General features: G+C 37.7%; 1 protein-coding gene across 2 annotated transcripts in view; it reads right to left on the reverse strand.

The window, feature by feature from the left end:
• Nucleotides 1-18,973, reverse strand: part of sympk (symplekin) — a 36,869-nt gene extending 17,896 nt beyond the window's left edge. Inside the window, exons 1-16 of one of the 2 annotated variants that reach the window (XM_061926479.2) lie at nt 18,845-18,973; nt 17,861-17,989; nt 16,311-16,376; nt 15,364-15,417; nt 15,214-15,287; nt 15,006-15,132; nt 14,629-14,878; nt 12,528-12,698; nt 11,379-11,618; nt 9,048-9,199; nt 8,809-8,959; nt 3,660-3,870; nt 3,448-3,598; nt 3,130-3,365; nt 2,918-2,999; nt 2,720-2,833 (exon numbers count right to left, since the gene is read on the reverse strand). In XM_061926479.2, the coding sequence (XP_061782463.1) occupies nt 2,720-2,833; nt 2,918-2,999; nt 3,130-3,365; nt 3,448-3,598; nt 3,660-3,870; nt 8,809-8,959; nt 9,048-9,199; nt 11,379-11,618; nt 12,528-12,698; nt 14,629-14,878; nt 15,006-15,132; nt 15,214-15,287; nt 15,364-15,417; nt 16,311-16,376; nt 17,861-17,923 (2,142 nt within the window). In that variant the 5' untranslated portion in view covers nt 17,924-17,989; nt 18,845-18,973. The other variant, XM_061926480.2, reaches the window with a different exon arrangement.
• Between the last annotated feature and the right edge of the window lie 644 nt (nt 18,974-19,617).

Genomic DNA, 19,617 nt, shown 5'->3' on the forward strand with positions numbered 1-19,617 from the left:
ACTGCTAATGTGTAGCATCATCTGAAAAGTCACCCGCTCGAGAATGAAGAGTGCTTGAAACTCTGCATGTCAACATCTCCGTTCGATGCCACACCAATAAAATACCCAAGCAACCATTTCCACATCAACACCGTATGAAAAAACTAGTCAACAACAGAAGGAGATAACGTCCGCAGTAACCTACCACATAGCGAAAGCCATACATTATTTGATTACCTATTATGCAGCTAATTCTTTTGACAGTTTTTGAAATATCTTGTGTGACATCATGCACAAAAGTGCACTTTATTTGTTTTAAACTATTGTAGTGGCGTTCTGTACAAAAAGTGCACTTTAATTTAGTGTTGTTTTGATATGTCATCTTAGTGACATCATGAACAAAAGTGCATTAATAGCTTGTTTTAAAATGTCTGACAATCTTGCACTTTCTGATTTGAAATGACATGAATGTTTGTGCCACTGCTTAATAACTGTTTAATAAATACAGTTTTGGTAAATTGACTTAGTTGTGATTTCCCTCTCTGCATGAAAGTTTAAAACGAGCATATATTAATGCAGTATGAACAAGAATGTTTTAATGTAGACACATAGAATCATCATACTGGTGTGATTATATGCATCAAGCGTTAATTCAAGGCTGAGGCAAAATATCGAAATATATATCGTGTATCGTGACATGGCCTAAAAATATCGAGATATTAATAAAAGGCCATATCGCCCAGCCCTAATATATATATATACATATATATATATATATACATACATATAAATATATATTCATATATATATATATGAATGGGACGGCGTGGCGCAGTGGAAGAATGGCCGTGCGCGACCCGAGGGTCCCTGGTTCAATCCCCACCTAATACCAACCTCGTCATGTCCGTTGTGTCCTGAGCAAGACACTTCACCCTTGCTCCTGATGGGTGCTGGTTAGCGCCTTGCATGGCAGCTCCCTCCATCAGTGTGTGAATGTGTGTGTGAATGGGTAAATGTGGAAGTAGTGTCAAAGCGCTTTGAGTACCTTGAAGGTAGAAAAGCGCTATACAAGTACAACCCATTTATCATTTTATCATTTATATATATATATACAGTATATATATATATATATATATATATATATATATATATATATATATATATATATACAGTACCGGTATATATATATATATATATATATATATATATATATATATATACCGTATTTTTCGGAGTATAAGTCGCTCCGGAGTCTAAGTCGCACCGGCCGAAAATGCACAATAAAGAAGGAAAAAAACATATAGGTCGCACTGGAGTATAAGTCGCATTTTTTTGGGAAATTTATTTGATAAAACCCAACACCAAGAATAGACATTTGAAAGGCAATTTAAAATAAATAAAGAATAGTGAAAAACAGGCTGAATAAGTGTACGTTATATGACGCATAAATAATCTGAATCTGAATCTGAAAAAAAAAAAATATATATATATATATATATATATATATATATATATATATATATATATATATATATATATATATATATTTCGTCTCGGTCTGTGCGCTCTCTGTGTACTCCTGGCATCTCTCCTCGCGCTGTCATGTTTCTTTTTGGCACTTTGGGGGCGGGTATGCTTAGACGGCCCCTCCTTTCTGATTGGCTCTGAGCATTTTTCATATGACCAATCATTCTCCAGCATAGCAACGTTGTAGCCATCTTACCTCGGACAGCTAGCCTCAATCATTACATTGATGTCAATGGTACATGTACTAATTAAATTACCATAACTTGCTCGATTTTCGACCAATTTACAAACGGTTTGCCTTGTTACAAATCTTATTACATGTAGATATGACATAGGATGCTGTACCTGTTGAAATTACCTCTTTCACTTTAAAAAAAAAAAGACTTAATTGTGCAACATAGTTGTGTAGGGTCAGTGTTAGTCAGTTCTCTGATTATTTTAAACTGTTTCAGAATACATTATTAAAAGGCTATGTTTAACATTTTAAAAACAAAATTCAAAGATTATTTCATTACGGTAATTTTATGGCTGAATCAAAAGAAATTCCATAAATTAGAAAACAAATGTTCAAGAAGAAGTGAAAATATAAAATAATGTTATGGTTGGATGTTATTGCTGGTGGACCAGTTCTGGCTGAAAGATGGGATTATGGTGTTTGTTGTCTTATTATTTATCTGGGTCACATTTTGTATTACCCTGTATTGTATTTATGTGGTATGAAATAACCTTCATCAGCGCGCAACATTTTTTTATCCACTTCTTCCTCCGTAAATCTTGATACATATTGACGATGACCCGCCCTGCTATACTTCTGATTGGCTCTGGGCATTTTTTGCCTGACCAATCAGAAAGAAGGGGCCGTCTAAGCATACCCGCCCCCAAAGTGCCAAAACGAAACATGACAGCGCACAGACCGAGACGGCGCGCGCGCAAAAAGGCACCACGCGCGCGCAAAAGGGTGTCGCGTGCGCGCACGAAGTGGAGAATCAGCGCGCGATAACAGTTTTTATGCGCTCGGATTTTTGGCACTAATGTGACGCCATATACTTGCCCAATAAAGCTGATTCTGATTTTGAAATTAAGTTTTATATTAATTTATCGGAATGCGTAAGTCATAATACGGAACAGTGTCAACCGAGAAGCACCTGTTGATCCATTTAAAAGATAAAAAGAAAAGGGAAAATAGGCGAAACATTGAGTGTAAAGTTCCCACCTTCTCTTTTTCATGGGAGCTGAGATCCAGGAGCACATGCAGGTACTGAAACTGCCTTGAAGGCCGTTTGATGATAAGCTCCTTCAGAGTAGTCATGCCTAAATACACCCGTGACTGCAACAACATGGTACAAAATAATAGTTATGATAGAAGGGATTGCAGAAAACAAAGTAAGGATGTTTTCAGGATGCCATGTACCTCATCTTCACAGTAACGTCGGATTACTTCCAGTGCTGACTCTGTTATGATGGGAGCCTCAAGTACCATTTTGGTAAAAAGTCTGTAAGAAAAAACGAACAAATGTCCAATCGTCCTTTTCGTAGTTATATTCTTTTTACAGTACAAATACTGTACATGTGCGATATGTACAGTACAGAGGACATACTGTACGTAAAAAAGCATGTCCTCACCCATCCTTTTGCTCAGGTTTCTCTTGCAGTCCTGACAGAAGAGTGTAAAGACAGTGGTCGTAACTGTCGAGCAGGCCAGAAGGGATCCGGCTGAGGTAGGTGTTGTATTCTTGATAGAGAAGAGAAAAGGCTAGGTCACTCCTCGTCCTGATGTCATCCAGAATAAACCTCAGCACGTCATCTTTCATTATCCCCTCAAATTGAGTCACCAGCTTTGAGACAAGCTTCACTCTGACCTGCCACACAAATTCAGCATGGTTACTTTAAAATTGATAATACATTAGATTGTATTAGAATTATGAGGATTGGAAATCTTACATGGGACATCCCACTTTGAGCAATGGTCTTTTCTGAATGAAGAATGCGTTTAATTGTCTTGGAGGTTAACAGTTCAATCTGTGTGTTGGATAAGGGCTGAATCACATCTGACAGTCTAAATACTTTTTTCCTCCCTGTTGAGCCTGCCAGTCTGTAAAAAAATATGAAAAATTAGGCAAGAGTAAGCCATATTTATTGTTACAAGAACTCACTTGGTTTGTGAAGATGGGAGGATGGGCTCTGGAAGCCTTTTTGGAGTAGTGGTGTTAGAAACCTTCTCTGTGTAACCTCCCACAACAGAGATTGCTTGTCCTACCATCACTGGAACTTTGCGCTTGATGAGCAGGTCCATTGCGCCAGAGTCATCCTCTTTAGCTTCCGTTTTTTCTGCATCACTATCTCTTGCTTTGCACTGCTCTAACCCTAAATATTTAGATTGGATCAGCACAAAAAAAACAAGACAAAAAAGGAGAGAGAATTCAGCAAAAGTATATTAAATGGTTTTATGTTAAACTGCTGCTACAAGATTGAGATAACATTTTGTTTACCGTAATTTTATATGTACTTTACCTGCATAGGTAGAGCAATTTTTGTTCAGATCATTTGTGTAAAGAACATTTTAAACTTCAAATACTGTATTTTCTTGAGTAGAAGTATGTGTGCCTTGTATCAAAAATTATTTATTTATTTAAATAATTGCTTTAGTTTAAATAAAACTGTATGGCACTAAATGTTGCAGGCTAATTTGTGCAATACTGTCTGTTTTTTAGCAGTTGTACACAACACTTGAAGTTTTTTTTCTTAAAAGGAGATCTATGATGATATGATTTGACAATAAAACACTGTGTCCTAGTTAATATGTATTGGATATGCTTTTGTATTTTTATCAATTTATTTATGACCTAATTTTTAATACTACTTTCTTCATTGCAAAATGTTGGTCTGTGGAGGCTTTCCCAGATTGCAAATGAAACCACAACCAACCTTTTACAAAGGTATTTTTGAAAATGTACAGTTTAAAAATATAGCTTGAAGACAAATGTGACCGAACATTTCTTTCCCCCGTTAGATTTACCCAGTCACAACATTTGGTACACCTGCCCACCAAGATTGATAGAGAGCTGCTTGGGAAAAGGTTTAGCGGCTAATCCAATCTCGTACTGGTCAATCTTGAGAAAACAGTCTCGTATAAAATGTCATAAAGACAAAAACAAGTATTTACTTTATAGACATCAGAGCAAGTGGGAGGGCACTTGACGAGAATGGTTAACAAGCGAGGATGCAAGCAGCAGCCGTATCATGCTCACAGTCTGAAGCAGAAAGCAGATAGCTTTACCTCATGTCCAAAAAAGTATGTTGTCCACTTCACTGTGACACTAAAATGTAGCCAATCTTGAAAGAAAGACTGATAAAACCTTGCAGAAAGTCATCTTAAACTGCGTGCAAGCTCACGCCCAAAAGCAAGAACCTTATGATTTGATGCTTTGACATTGTTTAACACGAGTATCCAATATTGGAACAACATTTATAGGTCAGAAAAGACAAAAATCCTCATTAGGTAAGGTCCCCTTTAATAGTAGCTACGCCTGATACTTAGAATGTACCCGATTAACAGTATTTGTTCCTTTATTACCAATAAACCATTGTTTCTGTTCTCTGCATTTTGAATTTAATTTTAGAACCAACAATTGGACTAACTTGTTAGAATGGTTTGAACATAAATTGTTGTCAAAACCACATCTTTGTTTCTTTCTTTTAAAAAATATAAGATTTTAACAGTTTGGCTCTCATTCAAACCTTCGCAACCCATTCTGAAACAGTTCTATCATAATGAATATGCTTGGGATCGCTTCAAAACAGCATTCCTAACGATACTAAATGACAGGGCTCCCGTGAGAGCAGTCAGGATCAAAGCCCGCTCTGAACCATGGACGAATCCGGACTTATTAGCTGCCATAGAAGACAGAGACAAAAAATACTCCGAATACCAAAAGTGTAAAACCGAAGTAGATATACAACCCAATAATAACCTCAAATCACTCCTTTCAACACTCAAAAAGCAATGCAATAAATTAAGAAATAAGACAACCAACCTGACTAAATCCTTAAAAAAAAAATTACATTAACGACAAAATAAAGGAAAACACAAATAAGCCACGTGAGCTCTGGAAAATCCTCAACAACCAGCTTCCTGGTTGCAGCCAGAAACTTAAAACCAGACTCACCAACATCAACATCAAGGAGGGTGACTCTCTCATTACAGTCAAAATGGAGGTAGAAAGCAGACGTAACACCTTTTTTACCAGCATAGCCACAACTCTAGTCAACAAGCTGTCCCACCACTCTGGTCGCTTTGGTGTAGAACACATTAAAGCCTTCTACAGAAAGCTAGGAGTATCCAACACACCGATTTCAAATTAGAAATGGTCTCAGCTGACGGGGTGCTTAAAAAAATTGAGCGCGCTCCACCCAAACAAGGCCACCGGCCTTGACAATATCCCCTCCAGATTCCTCAGGGACTCTGCCTCCATCATTGCCCCAATCATCACGCACATAATAAACCTATCAATTACACAAGGCCTAGTACCAAAAGATTTCAAGATAGCAAGAGTAACTCCCCTCTATAAAAAAAAGTAGCAAATTAGAACCTGGCAACTACCGACCTGTTTCTATTCTCAGTTCCATTTCAAAAGTAATGGAAAAAATAGTTTATGAACAGGTCGATAGTTACCTTGCCACTAATAAACTCATGTACAAATTCCAATCCGGCTTCAGAACTAACCACTCCACTGACACATCCCTTCTCTATCTGACCGGCCACATCAAACATGAGGTGGACGCGGGCAAATACTGCGGCATGGTCATGCTGGACCTTCAGAAGGCCTTTGACACCGTTAACCACGCTATACTGTTGGATAAGCTGAGAGCAATCGGATTTGAAAAAACCTCATCGAGCTGGATGCAATCTTACTTGGAGGGGAGGAAACAGGTGGTAGAGGTGAACGGCACCGTTCCCCCACCCCCCTCTCAGTAAGCCGTGGAGTCCCCCAAGGCAGTATATCAGGGCCTTTAATGTTCCTAATATACATAAACGACATGTCATCAGCTGTTTGCGGATGACTCGACCCTGCTGGTATCCGCTGAACTCTGTAGAATTTGCACCTGGCTCGCTGACAACACTTGGGTAAAACGGAATCCATCCTATTTGGGTCCCACATCAACCTTAAGAAAGTCAATGACTTCACTATAAAAGTGGGTGACATTGTTATCACCATGAAGGATGAGCTCACCTACCTAGGTTCCATTCTAGAGGCTAATCTTTCCTGTGATAAAATGGCAACCAAGGTAATCAAAAAGGTCAACCAACGAACGAGATTTCTCTATAGAATCTCCTCTCTGGTCAACAAAAGCACCATGAAGATTCTAGCGGGAACTCTCATTCAATCCTTTTTCGATTACGCATGCACCTCCTGGTACCCTAGCACCTCCAAAACCCTAAAATCTAGACTCCAAACATCCCAGAACAAGATAGTCAGATTACTTCTAGACCTCCACCCCAGATTACACCTCACTCCTACCCACTTCTCCAAAGTGGGCTGGCTCAGGGTGGAGGACAGAGTAAAACAACTTGCACTGAGCCTAGTCTATAAAATCCGCTACACCTCCCTGATACCGAAGTACATGTCAAACTACTTCCTTAACGTAAATGACCGCCATAACCACAACACCACGGGGAGCTCCACTAACCACGTTAAACCCAGATTCCGATCTAACAAAGGTCTTAACTCATTCTCTTTCTATGCCACATCAATATGGAATGCACTCCCAACAGGTGTAAAAGAAAGGGCATCTCTATCCTCCTTCAAAACTGCACTAAAAGAACACCTCCAGGCAACTTCAACCCTAAACTAACACCCCCCTTTCCACATCCTACCTCCCCGGATTGTAAATAATCAAATGTAGATACTTATTCTTATGCTTTCTTATCTCTCTCTCTCTCTATGTCCACTACTTGCTGTACATATCCTTACCTACCAAGTCAGTCCTACACTGTTCCAATGTCCATTTCTCTGATGATGCAATTGTTGATGACTGAAGTGTTGATATCAACCAAACCTAACCCCCCGCCCCCTCCACATCCCACACCCCGGAGTGTAAATAATGTAAATAATTCAATGTACCGTATATACTCTGATGATTATCTTGTGTGATGACTGTATTATGATGATAGTATATATCTGTATCATGAAACAAGTTGAAAAACTTATTCGGGTGTTACCATTTAGTGGTCAATTGTACGGAATATGTACTGCACTGTGCAATCTACTAATAAAAGTTTCAATCAATCAATCAAAACCAGCTCGTCCTGGCTGTCTTTAAAACCAGACTCAAAACCAGAGGAGATAGAGCCTTCTCAGTGGCAGGGCCCAGACTGTGGAACAGCATTCCACTATCTATTAGATCCTCCCAGTCTCTGAGCCAATTTAAAACTAGGCTAAAACATATTCTTACTCCCTGGTGTTCAAATCCAGTTAGGCAGGATATCTCGGTCGTTTTATTTCTTGTTTTATTTATTTATTACATTTTAGTATTTTAGGTGATATATTTTGCACTTCTTTTAATGTATATTTTTACTATTGAATTTTTTTCATCCTTTTGTGTTACAATGTAAATGTAACACTGCATGCACTTTTTTTTCAAATTGATTTTTATGTCTGTACAGCACTTTAGTCAACTGGGGTTGTTTTTAAATGTGCTATATAAATGAATGAACTGAACTGAAACTGAAAGAATATATTGTGATAAATATGGTTATCGCCTGAGTATATTTACTAGAGATCGACCAATATGTTTTTTTTAGGCAATTATTAGTACTTAAAGAGGGTGATAACTGATATTTGGAGCTGATATTAATTTTCAGTAAAAGTTATTTAAACATGAACAGTATACGTCAATAAAAAGCTGGAAAAGGCTTTGAGTTGTTTTGTAACATTATTTTTTAGGAAACTTCGGACCAGAAGTGTTTAATGCGGCCCTAATGTTGTGGTTAATATAGTACCAAACCACATCAGGGGATTTCACAAACACCTTTACTACGTGTGTCTATGAGGAAAATCAACATTTGCATTTCAAAATATGGGAAACCTCTTGGGATAATTGGTAAACATATGGTATTTCTCTACAACAGAATAAATCAAAATGCCAAGCATTAGGATCTCTAATATTCACAATATGTTTTTTAAGACCATATTACTCATCCCGGTGTGAAGGTAATAACAATATTATATTTTTTGTGCTGTTATACATATGTGTTATATGAATCAAGACATTCTAAATTGTAGGTGTATTTTGTGTACCAACCTGGACCAATCCCAGCCCCAGTCATCTGTGTAGCCATCAGCCTGGCCAAATGTTTAATTTGAGCATCGGTACCTGCTGACTCAACAGGTGTGTATGTGGCCTGAAAGGATGCTGGCATGATGTCAGGCAGATACACCATACTGATGAGCACCTGGACGAAAAAAGAGAGAGAGAGTTGCCACACGCTGAGGTTTGCCATGAGCGTAAGATAGAGTAGGGGGAAAATTCTAAGTGCTTACCAGATTGGCTACATTCTGAGGGTTAAGAAGCGGGCGTAGAAAGTCGGCTGTAAGGTCAATGGCAGATTGTACCACTGGGACAGGAGCAGGCTTGGAAGTTGAAAGAGGCGCCGGCTCCTCTTTTTCCTCATCATCTTCAATCAGTGTCGGTTCTGGTCAAACCAGACATAAATACAACAATATATGAGTACAAAGAGTACTACTGCTCGAGTAGAAACTTATATTTTCTATTTAGATAAAAATAATGTTGATGTGTTGACAGACATTAAAACCTGCTTGGATAGTAAATTACACACGTGGTGGCACCCAAGAACTCGAAACAAAAAAAAACAACATGTCTAGTTCTGAGCGTATTTTCCTGAAAATATCTGGGGGTGTGGTTCAATGTGTATAAGTGGCAAGCACTACATACTTACAAAATGTGTTATGTGGGTGATAAAGCCTGATAGGCACAATCAAATGTGGTGAGCCTATCAGTGCACACGCCATCAGCGTGTACTGTGCAAATATAGAGGATATACCCACATATTCATACTGATTTTTTAAGTTTACGGCCCTACAAAGCAGACCATCATCTATGGTAGCCAACAAGAACTCTGAAACCCACAGACAGGTTATGTGCCCATCAAGCACTTAGGAAGGTAATATATTTTCATGGAGAAGCTTGGTAAGAAAGAGACCATCTGTAATTAAAAAATAGCAATACAAGACATTTGTACTCACTTTTAAATGTCATGCAAGTTCTCCGCACATGGGTTAAAGGAGGATGATTCAGAAAAAGATGAGAGCGCAGCCCAGAATTACACAGTAACTTAATTACATAGGTAACACAAAGTAATGAATTGTGATTCTACGTGCATAAGTCTCCTTACTCCAGAAGGCACATGTACAGGCCCACTCTGAAGTTTACTAGTGAACACCCAATTGTGATGTGATCAGATGGGGTCAAAACTGAGCTCTTTGGTACAACTCCACTTACCATGTTTGGAGGAAAATAAATGAATATAAACTCCAAAAACAGCCTCGCCACTCTCAAACATGGAGGTTGAAACACTGGACTTAGGGGCTGTTAATTCGCTCAGGGTACAAAATGACTTCACTGCTCGAGGGGTAAATGAACAGTGCCATAAAGAAAGAAAATGGCTGTTGGGTGGGGTTTACAGTATGACAATGATCCAAAACATGGTCAATGTAACATAGGAGAAGCTCGACAAAAAGCATGTTAAGATATTGTGGCCAAGCCGACTAACTTTTAACTTTTTTCTACATTTAAAACACATCCTTGTGGTCTACATAACATGTTATGATGGCTCTTTGGTCAAAATGTTGCAGCGATTTAGTTTTACAGACTATATTCAAGCCGCTTTCTGATTGCCTCTTCAGAATGTGCAGTTTTGTGGGCGCTTATTTACGTGCCGAAGCCCTCCTCCAGGCCAAGCTTCCTTCGACACCTCGTCAGCCATGTTGTAGTTTTAGCGCTTTTATATTGAGCATACTGACAGATATATGTTAACGCTACTTTTTATTAAAAAAAACGATAACAGCGTAGAATTTAGCATGCATGTGCATCTACGAGCCTGTCTGCCCCCACAACAAGAGGATAGAGAAAATTAAGGAAACATATTGACTACAACTGAATAAAAATGGTGGACTCGCGCAAAGCTCTTCGGGTAAACCTCAACCAAATATGGAAAGGTTTGCTGACTAAGGTAAAATACGTTACGATTGTCTCAAATTCCACACGACTGGTTTGCAAACTTGTTTTATTAATATCACTGCCACTCCTCTATGGTTTGAATTATGAAGTTATGAGGATCCCAAATACACAATAACAGGTGCCAAAAAGAGGTTGGTTTTGCATAATACAACCCCTAAAGGAGGGAGGTAAACATTTATGGTGCCAAGCGACAGCTTCAGACGGAACCTTTAGGATCTACAGAGTCTCTGTAAAGATGACCAAAAATTCCTCCTGAGATGTGCACACCCTTGGTGACCAACCACAAGACACGTTACATCTTTGCTTGCCCCCAAGGGTTTCTTCCCCACTAGTAGCCAGTTTTTCTAGGAGATCCACTTTGCTTTGCCCAACAGAATCTATACTCATTTATAACATATAATTTTTTCTTTCTAGATTTTTTTGTTGATATTCTGTCTTTTAATGTTAAACCAAAATGAGGATTATCTTTAAACAAAATACTTGACAAATAAATATGACAAATAAATATGACAATTGCTCTGTATCAGTCCCGAGCCCGGGAGTTGGGAAACTCTGCTACAGATGACAGCACAACATGTATTAAAAAAAATCTAAAATAAACAATAATTACTCACCAATCTTGACCTTTTTGCCATCTGTGTAGTGTTCGTGGCGAGACCTCTTGCGCTGCTCTCTCACTGTTGGCGTAAAGCGCGTTATTTCGCTCTGGGGCATACCCAAGTCCAACAACAGGGTGCTGATTTGACCCTGGAACTCAAGGCTGCAGGGATGTTTGAGCACTGCCACCAGGTGCAACTTCAGATTCTTCCGCACACTGCTGACCTGCGACTTGGCTAGGGTAGGTGGTAGATTGGCTAAAGAAAAAAAAAAAAGTTAGTTGAATTTAATTTTCATTACTGTCACATGATGACATTTGTTGCTTACTTCAATAATTAGACCTTATTGACAAAGAAAAACTGAAAAATTGAAAACTGAAAGAAAAAAAATGCAGCTATAACAAGAGGTCTTTCTGGAATCACTTTCTATAAGATTTTGGAGTGGGGTTTTGGGAGAAACATTTGTAAGGTAATAAGTTACTGATGCTAGACAAGAGGATTGATGTTTAAATGGGCTGAGGTCAGGCTAGTTATTCCATAGCAACTTTATTTAACTAGGCTTTGAAACATTACATTGGTATGGGGGAAGAATTTGGACTTCAGTACAACTAAGGGGTCAGGTATAACATGGGATGGGCACCGAATTTTGTACTTTTATATAGGGATGTTGCGATTGATCAGCCGTCCGATCAATATTGGATGTTTTTCATGAAAAACTATGTGATTGCCACTGACACGGTTAATGGCTTTAAATGCCGATCACAAACGCTGATACCCTCTGGCTGACAGTGTTTATTTTTAGTCCCTTGGCAGTTAATCGTTGTCTTTACACACAGTGCAGAGCCGCCAAGAGTTAATATTAATCACCACCATGACAGCAAAAAAAACTGTATTTATTAGAATCTGAATTACCATTATCACTGGAGGCCCGACAATCTTTCAGCATTATCATTATCAAATGTGAAAATGTTTAAATTAGATTGTACTATTAAACAAATCAACATTTATTACCATATGAACAGTATAAGAGTATTGTGAATTAGTACTATGTGAAAGGTACCCACCCTAACATAACTAAACCCTCATAGATTAATGAATGAAATGTATCGTAAGGATTGTGTCCATATACTGTGTGAGAAATTCAAATATTTCCATTTAGTTACTCACCGTGTAACGTTTCGTATGCCTGTACCACCTTTGACATAAACATGGGCCTCTGACGGGCAATGGTGGCCAGCGAGCCCAACGCTGTGGTCAGGTTAATGCTGGAAATGGCGGGATGGACCATGAACTTCAGAAGCTTGTCCAGCGCTGCCTTTCCTTCCTCACACAAAACATCTATGGAGAAATATTTTGAATTAGTTCCATTACTGGGATACATTTAAGTAGTTGATGCCCTACTTATTTTGAAGATTTACAAACGACATGAATATTTCAGAAACCCTAAGGGACGTTCATAGGAAAAGAGACAGACTGTAAAACAAATCCTCAAAAAATACAACTTATAAATTATTTGTATTTGAACCTAAATGTTTTTTCTCACTATTTGTCTTTGTTACAATAAATCTACAATATAACTTATGGACTGTTCACATCTTTGTATTGGAGTAAAAATCAGCAGCACATTAAATGAATTACTTATTGTTCCCACTGTACAAAAATTAAGAATACATTTAAAATGTGTATATTTAGCTTTTACATTTAAAAGAGCTCAATGTATTACAAATGTATACAATAGTACGTCAACTTAAGAGTGCTGAAATTTAAGAATGTTTCAGATAAGAGCTAAATTTTGAGTTATAAGCTTCCCCGCGATTAGTTGATGTAGCAAATGTCACAGTGAGCCCTGTAAGATCCGACCAAAACATCTGATCCTACACTCTAGCATTAGCTTATAGCTAGAGATCAACAAAACTTTGTTTTTCTAACAACTTGAATTGAGAAAGTGAGTGAAAAAGACTTAGAAGGAGAAGCGGATGATATTCATTGAAAATAAAAAAATAAATCATCAAAAACATGACCGAGTTTGTCGCCTACTTGGAGAAGCAATTCGATCGCATCACTGCGAGTCTGCACCATACTGAAGCAGACGAGTCCAAAGCCAGTCAAGAATGTTAAAAATGTATGTAAACTGCGAACATTAAACTATGAAAATATGGAGAAGCTGCTGATTGTGTATTTGATGGAAAGGCAGCTGGAAGGAGATACCATAGAAGTCCACCTACTCAGTGGCCTTGTGGTTAGAGTGCCCGCCCTGAGATCGGTAGGTTGTGAGTTCAAACCCCGGCCGAGTCATACCAAAGACTATAAAAATGGGACCGATTACCTCCCTGCTTGGCACTCAGCATCAAGGGTTGGAATTGGGGTTTAAATCACCAAAAATGGTTTCCGGGCGCGTCACCGCTGCTGCCCACTGCTCCCCTCACCTCCCAGGGGGTGAACAAGGGGATGGGTCAAATGCAGAAGACAAATTTCACCACACCTAGTGTCAATCATTGGTACTTTAACTTAACTGTCTCTCCAAGGTAAATGCAGTACTTTAAAAAAACTACACTGGGACACTGGAAAAACTCACAATCGCACCAAGTATACATTTTTAATTTCTTGTCAAAATATCTAAACAAACTTAATACAAGTCACAATCCCCTGAATAGTATTTTTTTCAGTGTGACATAACTTGTTTTTAGGTAATATATCTTCTGAAGACAAAAAAATACTACTTTTGAGCATCACAAGTTTGTTATAAGACACAACACTTCACAATACTAGTAAATATAGCTAATAATAAAATGTGATAGCGAATTTCAAGATCACTTTTGAATTTTTAAAGCTTAAATATAATGTCTTATTTCAAGAAAACTTACCAAAACCATTTTGACTTGTTCCATTGGCAGATTTTTTTGCTCATTTCAAGCAAAAATTGCTTGTGTATAAAAATATATATTTTTTGCTCTTTTTGGGAGGAGTGTTTTTTCCAGTGTACATTCTATTGTATTTCATACAATATATCTTATTCAAAGTTTTTTTTGTTTTTTTGTTTCAAAAGGCATGCTACATGTTAAAATGTTGATGTTTTGGGTGGGATGAGCATATAATTAATTGATATCAATTAATTTCAATGGGAGACGTTGATTTGAGTTACAAGTGCTTTGAGTTCAGAGATCCGTCACAGACCCAATTCAGCTCTTAAGTTGAGGTACAAGTGTAATTGTTTAAAGCCTTAATGGATATAAATGTGCAATTTCAAAGTAACAATTGAAATTCATACCGTATCGAATGTATGTATGGTCTTTGGGTACTTTGTCCAAGCTGATGTCACTCTCTTGTCTTTTTGGGACATCAGAGTCCGAAATCCGAGGTGACAAAGTGATGATAAGTGATTCTGTGAATTTGATAGCGTGAGTGCGCACCCCATCATTTTCGGAATCCAGCAATGCCAAAACATCTCCTTTCATCTGTGTGACCATATTCCAGCATGCTTCCAGCATGTCTGATACTGCTTTGGATCGCACCAACCACTTGCATGAAAAAGAGGGAGGGGATAAACAGGTTAAAAACTAGTTCAGTTTTGCATTGTTTTTTTTTTTACAAAAATATACGTATTTGCCAGTACAAGACAAGTATGTAAGTGTAAGCAGTATGCACCTGTAGAGTAACTTTGTATAGCTGTGTGAGTGTTAAGATGGCTTTCTTCACGACATTCACACTGTCATCCTTGAGCAACATGTTTAGGTTTGCAATCAGCTTCAGGAGTAGCTCATTGTCCCGTTTACTGGAAAGAAAACATAACAAAACATGTGATATCCTAATGAAGTGGCCAATCATGACACAAGAACATTAGGGGACAACCTACCATGCTTCCTCTATGAAGCCAATAACAAACTTTCTCACTTCGATGGACTTGTCAGTTTGAAAGGCGATTATCTCCTACAGGATAGGACAGCAATTAATAAAAGCAACTCAGTTTAGCAAATGTATGAAACATGCTGATGTTCTTCCGTACATCTAGGAAATTGTCAAGCAGAGAGGGATCCTTGTTGATGATAAGCTCCTGGACCTGAAAAATAAATTATTTGTTCAGCTGAAAAACATACAAACTTCAACATACAAAAATCCCTAATGAATAAAAGTAAAAACAAAGGAATTTAACGCAAGCGTATATTTAAATATTTGATATTTAAAGCAGCCTATACTTCAATGACATTCAAAAACTAGTAGCAATGTTGACCATAACTTAATAATTTCTAACGGAGCACACAAGTAATAACATATCAACATGAAAATTTACAATGGAACACACAGCCCGCTCTCTTAGGCATTTACAAATTATAAATAAATGTGGTCAACATGAGAAGCAAAATGTTTTGCAGAAATATAGTCACGTTGGTAGGTTTTTAATGCATCGAGTCCTCAGGACAGTGGATTTGAGTGGGTCTTTGGGAAAGCCAATGGTATTTCCAGGGGTGTGAATTTTTGGACACCTAGACAGTCGATAACTTGCCCATCACTGGAAATGATATACTATAAAAGGCGACCAATAGCAGTGAAGATAGATTTTTTTTTTGGAAGTGCACATAAGGTTCAAGGTTCAAGGTTCAACTTTATTGTCCCCGCGGGGAAATTTGTCTTGGGCACAGTGCATCATTGCTTTCTTAACATACACAAAAACAACAGAACAAAAACACAAGCACAGACACAACCACAACCAGACAACTAACATTTAAACATCAGAACATGGAGCTTGATAGACATAGGTGGCACTTTAATGTAGTGACGTGAGAGCATATTTCAGCCTTGAGACGTGAGAGCATATTTCAGCCTTTGCACAAGTCTAATTTGAATGTCAAACAGCAAAGGCAATAAGCAGAAAAAACACGTGCATTTATAGTTAATACAATAATAATCAATAGTTATAATAATTCCCAGTTAAAGAGTTTGGATATTACAGACCTGTTTGAGCACCATTAGCTTTTCATCTGTAGCTATCAAGGCAGCCTGATTCAAAAGATCCACCACCTGAAACATACACAATTGAATTGCTTTTAGGTGGAAAATTTCACTTATGACATTTTGCGTTGCCTATGTACCGCATAATAAGAAATATTTCAATAAAGAATAAAGATATGTGTATAAATATGCTCTGGGACAGGGGGTCTGCAACCTTTACTATCAAAAGAGACATTTTGCCGCCTCTTCCACTAAATAAAAATGCTATGGAGCCGCTAAACATAACACAGCTTCTAAAGTTTTCATCTTTTTATATTCTATTTTAAACAAAAGCAAACTGTCCATGTGAAGTTAAACTCTTTTTCCTTTTCTCCTTTGGCAAGTATTCATGTTTAGGTTACCTAAGGGGTTGCACACTCGAGAAGCTGAACTGAACACACAGGCTTCCAGTCTCTTTTCCTTGCCTTTCTTGCGCCTCAGGCCTCATAGACAATCGGAAATTATAGACAAACTCTTTCTAAAGACGCAAACTTTTCCCACTACGGGGTGAAAAAAAATCTGAGGGAGCCACAACAAAGAGGCAGAAGAGCCACATGCGGCTCCAGAGCCGCAGGTTGCAGACCCCTGCTCTGGCCCAAAAGTCACTCCATATTCTCTACTGCTTGCCAGTGTTACCATATCTAAGTTATTGTGTAGAAATATAGGGATATAATTATAAAAGTACACTTTATTCACTAGTCCTTTTGTAAAATCAAATCAAATCATATCAACTTTATTTATGAAGCACATTTAAAATTTACCACAGGAAAAGAGGTCAATTAGAATTATACATACTGTTATGTTGGATTTCAAGAACACAAACTCTATTTATTGAATCCAAAATATTGAAATTCAATGATTTGGTGCATTTGCAAATGGCTAAAGGTATGCAAAAATTAAACTATAACTTGCTACCCAAAAATGTACAACAAATATAACCTTAGAAATTGTTTTAACTTAAAACATTTGTATGAACATACAACCCTTAAAACCTTTAGAAGAGCAGCATGTGGAATTACATTAAGGAAGACTAATATGATCCAGTTTAAGAAAATGTTCAAACTCAAAGTGTTTACAAAGTACAAAGAAAAATAATTCTGGAAAAACGTCTTGAACTTCATTGAAAATTTGATAATTTTATTCATCTCATTATGTGAATCATAACGGTCTTAATTATTAAGATAACCTTTGTAAATCTAATTCATTGATTTAAATGATGTTACAAAATTAGAACAGGAAGTGAACAAATGCGTTAGTAATTGTTATGAATTGGAAAGGGGGAGGATTAAATAAGCTTTGCTTCTTCTTACTCCTTTTCGGACATGTAATATGTGAAAAGTTTGATGTACTGTATGCATGTTTGAAGTAAACTTACAACACATAATAATGCCGCGGTGAGAGACTTTCTCGACATATTGCCCGTATAACAACTGACAACATCATTCTCCTTCGCACAAGCAATAGTCACAATTCCGTTTTTGCTTGGTCTGGAAATTCAATAAAGGCGAACATACCTTTTCACTGGTTGTGACGTCAATGACACTGGGGACTTCTCCATCCTTTGTAGAGAACTCCATAATTCTTGGCCGTTTCTTTCACTGTGTGTATAACATGATATTCCAAACTCTGATGAACAAACAGACCTATTAACACACAAGACAAGCACAATTAGGACATGTTTAGTTTAGTCTTTATTTGAAGGGCCAATGCACAGAGACATTAAGCTCAAAGACAGATATGTTCTGCACCAGATTATAGCTAAATAGCTCATTTCCATCTGCAGTCCCTGGCTACCTAAATTAAAGAGATACAAAAAATCATGCAATAAAATTATAACATTAAAATGATACTATAGCATGTAATCAAATTAAGAAAAGTCATAAAATGCCCTTTCAATGACACACAATTATACAATACAACCACACCTCATTTACATCATAACTCAGACAATACATGCTTTTGTTCACATCTGTCATTTGTAAAAACAACCATGATTTCAACACACACACCTCACAGTTTACAACAAAATACAGTAGAGCTGCATTTTACCATGAATTGATTAACGTGGACCCCGACTTAAACAAATTGAAAAACGTATTCGGGTGTTACCATTTAGTGGTCAATTGTACGGAATATGTACTGTACTGTGCAATCTACTAATAAAAGTTTCAATCAATCAATCAATGTATAGTCGGTGTAAAAGCGCACAACGTGGGGAAAAAAAACACACGGAACAACGTCGTAAATAAAAACTTTCAATCTAAATCCAAACGGGATTTGTTGACAGTTACATAACATGCATTAAAATGTTGTTTACCAATGTACTAACGCGATTGTGCTATCATCATGCTAAGCGCCAAGCTAAGCTAACCTTATGGTATCTTTACACGTTTAATTAGAAGCAAGCAAGAGCATTGTGTCCCCCAAACATTTATTTTTCATCTCGAAACGACGGACATAAAGTGTGACCAACCCTTGAATCAGTATATCTAACTCACTTAAATCAAAAGACGCTTCATCTTCGTGGACTTAGATGCACACTATGGAAGCCATTGGACAAGATTTCTTCTTCGTCGCTTCTTCTTCTTCAGATTTGATGGCAGGTGACAATCACAACGTTCTGGGCGCATTACCGCCACCTATTGTATTGGCGTGTTAACCAGCGTACACCCAAAACCCTTCTTTTTTTTTTTTGCTTGCAACCTGACATTTCATGCACTCAGTAAGGCGGTGTTTTTCAACCTTTTTTGAGCCAAGGCACATTTTTTGCGTTGAAAAAATGCGGAGGCACACCACCAGCAAAAATCATTAAAAAAAGAAACACAGTTGACAGTAAAAAGTCGTTGTCGCAATTAAATAAACCATAACCAAGCATGCATCACTATAGCTCTTGTCTCAAAGTAGGTGTATTGTCACCACCTGTCACATCACGCCGTGACTTTTTTTGAGTTTTTTGCTGTTTTCATGTGTGTAGTGTTTTAGTTCTTGTCTTGCGCTCCTATTTTGGTGGCTTTTTCTCTTTTTTTGGTATTTTCCTGTAGCAGTTTCATGTCTTCCTTGACCGCTATTCCCCACACCTGCTTTGTGTTAGCAATCAAGAATATTTCAGTTGTTTTTAATCCTTCTTTGTGGGGACATTGTTGATGGTCATGTCATGTTCGGATGTACTTTGTGGACGCCGCCTTTGCTCCACAGTAAGTCTTTGCTGTCGTCCAGCATTCTGTTTTTGTTTACTTTGTAGCCAGTTCAGTTTTAGTTTTGTTCTGGATAG

This window comes from Nerophis lumbriciformis, linkage group LG31 (genome assembly GCF_033978685.3).
Source record: "Nerophis lumbriciformis linkage group LG31, RoL_Nlum_v2.1, whole genome shotgun sequence".
NCBI lineage: Eukaryota > Metazoa > Chordata > Actinopteri > Syngnathiformes > Syngnathidae > Nerophis > Nerophis lumbriciformis.